The sequence below is a fragment of the Corvus brachyrhynchos genome, unplaced genomic scaffold (assembly GCF_000691975.1).
Source record: "Corvus brachyrhynchos isolate BGI_N302 unplaced genomic scaffold, ASM69197v1 scaffold65, whole genome shotgun sequence".
Lineage (NCBI taxonomy): Eukaryota > Metazoa > Chordata > Aves > Passeriformes > Corvidae > Corvus > Corvus brachyrhynchos.
In genome coordinates, this window is record NW_008238365.1 from 114889 (window position 1) to 124950 (window position 10062).

At 53.4% G+C, this 10062-nt stretch overlaps 1 protein-coding gene across 2 annotated transcripts in view; it reads right to left on the minus strand.

Moving 5' to 3' along the window:
• Positions 1-5555: 5555 nt before the first annotated feature.
• Positions 5556-10062, minus strand: part of RCC1 (regulator of chromosome condensation 1) — a 7958-nt gene continuing 3451 nt past the window's right edge. The window contains exons 1-10 of one of the 2 annotated variants that reach the window (XM_008635022.2): positions 9956-10056; positions 9699-9776; positions 9409-9596; positions 8680-8859; positions 8502-8598; positions 7803-7925; positions 7458-7613; positions 7092-7211; positions 6545-6697; positions 5556-5988 (exon numbers count right to left, since the gene is read on the minus strand). In XM_008635022.2, coding sequence (XP_008633244.1) covers positions 5813-5988; positions 6545-6697; positions 7092-7211; positions 7458-7613; positions 7803-7925; positions 8502-8598; positions 8680-8859; positions 9409-9596; positions 9699-9768 — 1263 coding nt within the window. In that variant the 5' untranslated portion in view covers positions 9769-9776; positions 9956-10056 and the 3' untranslated portion in view covers positions 5556-5812. Of the gene's footprint in view, positions 5989-6544; positions 6698-7091; positions 7212-7457; positions 7614-7802; positions 7926-8501; positions 8599-8679; positions 8860-9408; positions 9597-9698; positions 9777-9955; positions 10057-10062 lie in introns of those variants that run through there. The other variant, XM_017736193.1, reaches the window with a different exon arrangement.

Sequence of the window (10062 nt, forward strand, 5' to 3'; positions counted from 1 at the left end):
TGCAGGTTGACTTGGGGCTTCATGAGCAACTTGGCCACCCCACAAAGCTCAGCCCCTGCTTTTCCCATCTCCACAGGGCCTTTGTTTTCATCTGCTGAATTCCCAGCCTGCTGGAAAGCGTGACTGCCATGGCCTTAAAGTGGGTTAGAAGGCTTCAAGTCATTAGTTTTTAAAATGCCACCATGCTTGGGCAGAGCTTGGAGCCCAGGGCACAGCAAAGAGTGTAGCTTTCCTGAACTTCAGGTTTGCTGACTTAAAGAAAGATAGAATATTGCTGGGAAAAATAGGTGGCAAGCAGCATGCCAGAGCATATGGGGTGACATGGACCTTGATCATCCCACTCCAACAGCATCCCAGCAGGGATCTGGGGGATGATCCAGCTTCTTTCCACCTAAAAACCAGCTCCTCCAGCCCCTCATCTGGGCTGGGAAACTGGGGACAAATCCTAGTCCAGGGAAACAGCACTGGGAGATGCTGCCTGCCCAGACTGAGCCATGCTGTAGGCAGGATGCTCGGAGGGAACTCTCTGTGTACTTTTATAAATATATATGTATGTCTGTCTATAGCTGTATGAAATTAAGGTGACCCCAAGGCCTCCCATCATGCCTCCCACTATAGCAGCTGCTCCATGCGTGATGGAGCTGAATATGCCGGATCCACAGCACCTCACAAAGTACTTCAGCCACTATTTCCAGCTCCAGCCCTCGGGATTTTGGCCTTAGAATGGCATTTCTGTACAGGAACCCTGCTTTCTAAAACTTAAAATAATAAAGTAAAATAAAATCGGAGTTAGGAAGCAGTTTCCAGCTGTCTTGTGATTCCCAGGCATTGAAAATGGGCAGGGTCTGGCTCAGGGTGGTCTGAGGACTGATGGAACTACTTCTAAATTTACTCTTCACTCTTCCCTGTGAGGGTGGTGAGGCCCTGGCACAGGGTGCCCAGAGAAGCTGTGGCTGCCCCATCCGTGCAAGTGTCCAAGGCCGGGTTGGACAGGGCTTGGAGCAACCTGGGGTAGTGGAAGGTGTCCCTGCCCATGGCAGGGGGTGGGACTGGATGAGCTTTATGGTCCCTTCCAACCCAGGCCATTCCATGATTCTAAATTCAAGTTCTAGAAACTCACCTGGACTTGGAAAAATACCTTCGTGAACCCCCAAAGCCTTTTAGCTGAGATTATTTGCAAGCCCTAGTCACCAAAAACCTCTTCTGCCACTGGTCATCAAGATAGAATTTTATTTTAAAAGTCTAGCAGCTCAAATTCTGGCCCAAATTACATTTGTAATTTAAATGTAAATGTGGATTTAGCAAAAAGCAACAGAAACAGGTGTTGGAGCCTGTAACTTTGCTCTGGCTTAATGAGACTTTGGATTTTAAGGTATTTATCACTTCTGCTGTGTAGGTTTCTGAGTTCCCAAAGAAGAGGAAACCATAAAAGAGCACAGAGTGGATGTGGAAACCAGATTTCCAGCCGGGGGGTGTTGTTTAGCCAGGGCATCACAGCTCCAGCACCACTTGAGGACCCCTCTCCATCACCCAGCACCCTGGGAAAACTGAGCCAGGCACTGACTCCAGTGATTTCACAGCCCAATTAAACCAGCAGCCAGCCCAGATTAATTATGCAGCAACCTGTGCTGGCACATGGGAGCTGCCACACACCTACCAGCTATTTCCAGGGACCTTTGCAGCCCAAAAACCTGTGTTACTGAAGGAAACATGCTTTTCCCCATTTTTTTTTTTAATCCACCAAATAATGAACCCTGATGTGTTGGGCTTTATTATTACACGTGTGATTAATTATGATGATGCCGGTTTCTTTGTCTGCAGGTTTAGGCTGACTTTGGAATTGCATTAATATGTGGATGGAAATGAATGGATCTGGCTTTCCTGGGGAGGACAGGAGCGATATCTCCCACCTTCCTCACCCCAGAGCAGCCTGGGGTGGATCCAGGCTCTCAGCCCTACAGAGATTCTTGTCTTGCAATTCATCATTTAACAGGGAAAAAAGAAATCACTATGAATTATTCCTAGAGGATTTGTTTTCTTCTTTCAGGGTTACAAATTCTACTTAATTTATACTGTTTTATTCTCTGAGCAAATGCGACCGGGAGAGACATGCAGGGAGGGGATGGGGGCTGGCTGGGACCCTGTGTGAGCGCTGGGGCTCATCCAGGCAGGGATAGAGCCAGGATCCCCTTCCCCAGCTCCCAGGAGTCGTGTGAGCCATGTGAGACTTTCCTTACTTTTGGCCTGTTGTAATGAGAGAGGAACCAAGACTTCAGCAGTTTGGGGAGGGGGCAGAGACACCTCCACATCACTATTTCAGCCCAATTCTCATCCCAAAGAGACCCAAGACACTCTTCCACAAGTGCACTGCACACGCCAGTTATCCTGGGATATACTGGCCAGGTACCAGCCTTAATGATGGGATTCAGGGAGAGACAGCACAGTGGAATGACCAAACTCTGTCACTTGCAGACCCATCATTAAACCCCGTCGCAGGCAGCTTGGCCATAATTAAGGCTCATTTCCTCTTACAGGCAGGAAAGGAAGAACAAGAAAACAATCTCAGTACCTTCCAAACCCTCCTGAAAGATGCAATCCCCTCCCTGCAGATCTTGCAGCACCACTGCATAGGCAGAATTTTTGTATCTAAAACAGCAACATGTTAAAAAACATGAAAAAAAAAATCCCTCACAAACACACAAACCCCGCAAACAACACTCAAAGTGCTTTTATTCTGGTCTCAAAAGAGCCTCACACCACCAGGCTTCATCCTCCATGGATGCTAAAGCCCTCAAATTCCACTTTCCCAGCTTTTGTCTGTAAATCAAAAGCCTTTTATGCACTTCCAATAGCAATGATGGAGACCACAGTGTGGGATTGGAGCTGCCAACTGGGGATGAGGGAGGGTCTGGAGGTGTCAGCACTGGAAAACCTCCACCGTGGACTGAGGCTGGATCCTGACATAGCCAGGAGTCCATCGGCTCTACAGGACCCAAATTCCTCCTTCCTCATCCTCAAAACGCCCCCAATTCACTCTGTGAGCACAAAACCTCGTTAATGAGACATTTCCCTTTCCTCAATTAAGCTGTTTTCCTTCGCCCACCCTCTCCCCCCTGTGTGGGGGCTCATCCTTCCCCCAGTTTCCAGCAGTTTCCCACTGAAGCATCACTCTGGCTCCCAAGACAACGGTTGATTCATCAGTTCTGAATATTTTAAATCTTACTGTTCTCCCCCAGCCCTTTTCCCCCCGTTTCTTGAACCAGCTCCCCATTCACAAAGACATGTTTTCCCTCCCCAGCCCTTTTCCCCCTGTTTCTTGAAAATACCAACCAGCTCCCCATTCACAAAGACATGTTTTCCCCTTTCCAGGAACAGGACCAGCCCCACAAGGATGGGTACAATCCCATCTCATTTGGGAGTGATCTGGGTTTTCTCTGCACCTGCAGGAGCTGGAGCAGGGAATTGCATTGGCTCCTGGCAGGATCTAACCCTGTGGTGACCACACAGTGGTGCCACCACTGATCCTGTTCCTGTTGCAAGGAATTGCCCAAATGTGGGAGATATAGGTGTAAAAACCTGCCAGTGTTGGGGCTAGGGAGGAACTGGAAGCACCGAGATGTGGGGTCTTGGCTCCCAGCTCCCCGGCAGCTGAGGCTGTTTTTGGATAAATGTTGTTGCTGGGAATCAAGCCCAAGACAGGGAGCAGTTTCTCCATCGGTCTCCAGCAGGTCACATTTCACGGAAGAGCATCAGATGGTAGTGGTCCCCAGGGAGCAGAAGTAGCCATGGGATCAGGGAGCACTTGCCCTTGGCTCAGCCTGCAGTGATGGCAAAACACGGGCTCGATCCCTGGCAATACAACGTTCCCCGTGGGCCCACATCCCAACTTCACGCTTAGAGTCCTTTGCAAGCCCAGGATGGCAACCACCAACACAAACCCACCTGATGGGAGGTGGGTGCCCCCCAGCTAGTGCTGGACCCGCTGAGCCATCCCTGATTGTAAATCCAAGCTTGTCCCACATGGGAGCAGCAGAGCTGCCAACAGCCTGAGGCACTCCCAGTGCCCAAAGCCCATCTCTGCCCAGAGGCTCATTAAGGAACCTGCTCCTGCCCAGTGAATTAAGTGTAAACAGGACCTGGGGCTCCAGTCACACCAGGATATGGAAATTTGCCCCATGGGTTCCAGTCTCCACACACGTCTGGCTCAGCTCCAGCTGGGAGCACCCAGCAGAGACACGCCAGGATCCTTCCAGCTGTGCCACGGCTTGGTTGTGTCCCTGGAGACCCAAAGACACCGGGGTGCCCCAGCAGACAGGCAGGGAACCAAAGAGAGGGTGACAAAGACGACGACGGGGACCATCCCCTCTCCCTGTCCCGGTTCTCCCAGCCCCGTGGCCCAACAGCTGCCAGAGCATTCTCCTGCTGCCATCCCGTGGCCATGTCCCCCCCCTGCACAGAACACCCAGACACAGCTGGGACCGACAGCACCCCTAAACGCAGCCACCCATCCCGACTGTCCCGAAGAGCCACAGCAGGTCCCACGGGAGAACTATCCATCCAAAGCACAGGAAAAGCCTGGGTTTATCAAAACTCAGTTTATTCCAAATGTTAAAAGATGAGTTTTCTGTCCTTTCTGCCTTGATTTATCAACCAAAATACATTTTCTTTTTTAAAAAATCCAACCCCTTCTGAACCATTGTACAATCCCAGACCCCCCCCCCTCCGCAGCCACAACCCCCACCTCCTATTGCTATAATTTAGCTCTTCGCAGACCCCTCCTCACTCCAGGCACCTGGAAGGCACCTCCTGTAAGGAGAGGATGGGGGAGGCTGGGCGCAGGAAGCAAGACCAGTTGGACCAGGGAGGCGACGGGGAGGAGTCGTCCTGTTGTTTCCAGCGTCTCCATGCATAGCTGAGGTCTTTGTGTCTGCTCAGCAAGGCCCTAACAGCAAATGAAGCTCCTTCCTCAGCAAGCGAAAGAGAAAAAAATTAAAGTAACAGTGTTCCCACCCGTGGGATGGATTTGGTTGGGTTTCCAAAGGCAATGGGAAAGAAGGATTGTCCAGGACTGCAAAAAGCAGTGCTGGAGATGGCTGCTCCAGGCCATGGGGAGTGAGGAACCTGCTCCTGGCCTCACTGCCTGGGGGGAGGGGGGTCAGCTAAGATACTTGATGGATGGGAGGCAGGAGCCTCCCTTCCCTTTTCCAGCAGTCACAGTGTGCTAGGCATCAACCAGCAGCATTCTTCCTCATCAGGCAGAATATCCCCGCAGCAGCCACAAGTTCTGGATTAGATAGAGCTCCCTGGGAACATTCCCGTTGGACTGAGATGCCCTTGGAATGGGCTCAGAGGGGTTTGGGGGGGCGGCAGCAGACAAATCCAGGCCAGAGAGGTGTAAGATACTTAGGTCAAGGGGGTGGAGGAGCATCCACATCTGGGGAACAGTGGGACCTCAGGGAGACTGATATCCAAACCTGATTGTAGAGTGAAGAACAAGACCCTTGGCTTTGCTGGGCCGGGAAATGTTAAAAAACCAGACAAGAAGTGGAAATCCATCCAGGCACAGAACTGGGATCAGTTTAGGACCAAGCTGACCCGGGGAGCCGACAGAGCACCCAGAACCACGGGAAAACAGACAAACGCTTGCAGGGAGAACCCATGGGCACCCCTGTTCCAGCCACGCATGTGATGCTGGGCCCAGCTCCATGAGCCTCCTGCCCTCCCCAGGAAATCGGCTCCCCAAGCCAGGCAGAAGTTGTGGGGGGTCTGGGGGCGCTGTGATCCTGCTGGGCTTGGCTGCGGCGTGGCTTCATCAGCTCTGCTCCTTGTCACTGACCAGCAGCACGGTGTGCTGCCCACCGCTGGACACAGCCAGTACCCGCCGGTTCTCCAGCTGCTTCCCCGTCATCTCCACGGGGCTCCAGACATCATCCTCCTCCCCAGTGCCCAGCTGGTAGTTAGTGCCCATTCCCCAGGCAAACGCTCGTCCTGCAACAGAGTTGAAGCAAGTTTTGAGTTCCAAGTGGATGCACAATGGGAAGCACTGTGGGAATGGGAAGGGGAGCCAGCACCCAAGGGGACCTCGCACCCAGGCAGTGAGTTTCTGTGTGTCAGAAACACAAGCAAGAGGAAGAGGAGGAGGACTTGCAACTCCAACAGATGTTCCATCACAGAGCCAAGGCACTTTTATCCTTTTTGGGGAGAGAACTAAACCCACAGCCCACTCCAAACCTTCCTTCCTGCAGACACTGCACACAGGCAAATGCAGCCCCAGAGCACAGAGGTCTGCCATCAGCAGAGTCAGAGAAGACACTGTCAGGCCACCAACCCCCTCCTGGTTAACACCACATGACCAATGCTGTTGCCACAGGCCCACAAACACATCTGAGCAGCCACTGCCCAGCTGCCCCCAGGTGATCAGCACCAGGACCTGGCTCCAGTCCCAACCCCGCTGGCAGTGTGTGGTGACGGTTTGCAGGGCTGGATGGAGGGATGAGGGGTGAGGAAGGTACAGAAGTCAGTATTCCCAAACCCGGGCACTCACCATCAGTGCTGACAGCATAACCGACTGACGCTCCGCAGGCCACCGAGGTGATGCTGGGGAGCTCCGGGATAACGGTGGGTGTACTCTTCTCCTCTGCCCCTGTCCCAAGGCCCAGCCGGCCATACTCCGCCCTGCCCAGGCTGTAGGCTTTACCTGGAGCACAGTGGATACATGGGAGAGGTGACTTGAGGGGAGCAGAAGCTGCAGCAGGGCCACAGCTGGACCCTCTTCCCAGGCCCGAGTCCTGAAGGAGCATCATTCCTCCATACCACACCCTGAGACCCAACCAGAAGGGGGAGGGTGGGATAGAGACCCTTGAGCTCCCCAAAATCAATAACGTGGATAGGTGCAAGAGCAGAGTTCACAACTGAGTTGAGGTTCCTGTAGTCAGCTTCCCTTTGCTGCCTTGTTGCCTTGAACACTGAAGGCTTGGAGGGCTCCAGCACATCACCCTAATCCCAACAGCTCCTTGGCCAGGATGAGAGCCATGGGATCTCCCCATCCTGCTCTGTGTGACTCCCAGCCCACCTGTCACACTGTTACTCACCCTCGGAGTCTACGCAGACTGTGTGGTGCTGCCCGCCAGAGAACCCAACCCAAGACTTGGTGGAGTTCTTGAAGCACGTGAGGTTCTGCGGGGAGAAGCAGGGCTCGGTGTCCTGGGTCCCTGCAGGGTGGGACGCACAAACCCGGGCGGATCAGGACACGGGCACGGACAGCCCAGGCCAAGCTTCGGCACTGAGCCATCCACCCTGGGGCTCACCCTGCCAGAGACCAATATAGCCCCTCCAGCCCCATTTCCAGCTCCAGTGTGTCCAGTGTTTAGAATTTGGGGCACCCCAGCAGCTTTCCCCACCAGACCAGGGCAGCACTAGACTGGCAGGAAATCTGAAGGGACACAGGTGAAGCTCACCCAGCTGGTGGTAGTTGGAGAGGCCAAATCCATAGATGTGTCCCTCACGCGTGACGGCGAAGGTGAAATATGCCCCACAGAAAGCGTCCTGGAAGCGCATTTTGCCTCTTCTCCCTTTGCCTCTGACAGGGACAAGCTGGGGTACCAGCAGCCGCTCTGGGAGCAGAAGACAAGGTGTTATACAAGGACTAAGGATTTACACCCTCTCCCTGCATCTAAGGATCTGGCTCACTGCATTTACATCACTGATTACACATGAGCATCAGGGACTGGGTCCCTTTGTTCCTCTGCAAAGGGCAGAACTAGAGCCAAAGGATGCACCTCAGAGAACCAAATCTAACTCACGCAGCCCTTTTCGTCCTCCTCGGTTGGCAAAGAATGCTGGCACTCTGCCCAGCTGGCCCTGTTCCCCGCAGCCACACGTGAACAGGTCGCCGTCCACTGTCAGCATCACCAAGTGGTCATTCCCTGGGAGACGAAGGAAAGGGAAATGAGGGAGAAGTCTTCAGCAAGCCCTGGGGGCTGAGATCCCACAGGTAAACCCCAGTTGTCCCAGCTTGCAGGGTTTACTGCACCGGATACCCTGACACCAATTGTGCCACCACCTAAAACTCCAGGATCTCCCTCTTCCCAATTCCCAGGAATTCAAAGCAGTTTTTCTGGGAAGGTGTAAGGACACAGGTGTGCCCCAACTTCCCCTGGGCCCTGGACAAGCTCCCTGGCTGCTGTGCTCAGCCTCCCCAGGCCTCATTAGAGGGCAAGTGCTCTGGCCCCACGGGGTCACAGTTCAGGCCACTCTTGGAAGGCATTCCACATCAGACTGGTCAAATATTAACTCAGTATGTGAATCCGGTAGGGCTAAAACATCTGTTTGGACTAAAAGGTCTGTTCTCTGGAGAGTCAGAGATGAGCAAGTACATCCTTGTACTGGGCTCTGAGCAAGTCAAGGGGGAGGAAAAGGTCATGGATCTTCTGGCCCTTCCTCAAGGGTTGCAACAGCCTTGTGTACCTGCCTGACCCTGCACACCCCAGGGCCTTGCTCACCTGAAACTATTTTTACAACAGGTGCCTCGAGCTGGAGCAACAGAGGAATGGAGCTTGTCTTCATGGGCTCCAGCAAGCCAATCACTCCATTGTTATCCTGAGGGGAGAGAGACACAGGGATGAGCCACAGGAGCAGCAGCCACCAGTGGAGCTTCCAGCATCTGAGGAATCAGCGTACCCGGAAGGAGCCCCAGACAAAGACCCTGCCATCCTCAGTCAGCGCGGCCGTGTGGCTGTCCCCTGCTGACACCTGCACCACCTTCTCCTGCAGCTCCACCGGCCCTGGAGAGGTCTCAGACCCTTCAGCCGAGGTGTCGCGTCCCAGGGCACCTTCATCGTTGCAGCCAAAGGTGTAGATCTGCAGATAGGGTGCAAGTGGTCAGGATGGGGCCCAGGGGGGCAACAGGCTGAGTATGAAGTAAGGGGACAGAGACTCACCAGACTAAATTATCATAGAATCATGGAATGGTTTGGGTTGGAAGGGACCTTAAAGCTCATCTCAGTCCATCCCCTGCCAGGTATACCTTCCACTAGACCAGGTTGCTTGAAACACCATCCAACCTGGCCTGGTACGCTTCCAGGGATAGGGCAGCCACAGCTTCTCTGTGCCAGGGCCTCACAACCCTCACAAGGAAGAATTTCTTCCCAATATTGCACCTAAAATGGCAGTGTCGCCCATCTATTCTCTGTCAGTGTAAAGCCATTCCCCCTTGTCCTGTCACTCCATGCTCTTGTCCAAAGTCCCTTTCCAATTCTCTTGCAGGTTCCCTTCAGGTCCTCCTTTTGACCCCCTAAAATTTTGTGATCCATGTGAGACTATGCTCACTCCGAGCTGGAACAAGATGTAGGCAGAGCAGTGATTCCGACCCCCTGCTCCAGAACACACCCCAGAACTCCCTGCACTCACCTTTCCTGTCTGGCTGAGGCACACCGTGTGCATCCCTCCAGCTTCCACCTGCACCACCATCTCCGGCAGCGTGACCAGAGCTGGCTTCTTCCTCTCCATGATGTCCTCACCCAGGCCCAGCTGGCCGACATTACCCTGGCCCAGTGTCAGCACCAGCCCAGGCTGTGAGCAGTGTGATGGGTGGCTGACTGTGGGGTGGGAGGGGGAGAAAGAACATGTGGGGGTACAAGATTCCTGGTAAAGATCACCCCTGGGAAAGTGGAAGGAAAATTCCCAAGGCTTTTTCCTACCTTTAACCTTCTTCCTCTCAGGAGACTCTTCTTCTGGCACCGGGTTTTTTGCACTGCGTTTCCCCGGCATCTTGGAATCTAAACACCAAAAAGAGCCTGTCAGGAGTCACCCACTAGGCTGTCACTGTTTGGGGTGTCCCCTCGCACGTTAAAAAACCACCTGACGGAGTGGTGACTGAGTTGGTATTTAAACATCGATCCCTGCTCCTACTCTGGGAAAATGTAAAGTTTTCCCTTGTTTCATCCATGCTCCCTACCTCATGCGGACGTGAACCCCTCCAGATTTCAGGTCCAGGCAAGCGAGAGGGAAGGGAAAAAGAAAGGAGAAGAGGGAAAAGGGGGAAAGGAAAGGGAAGAATCCGAG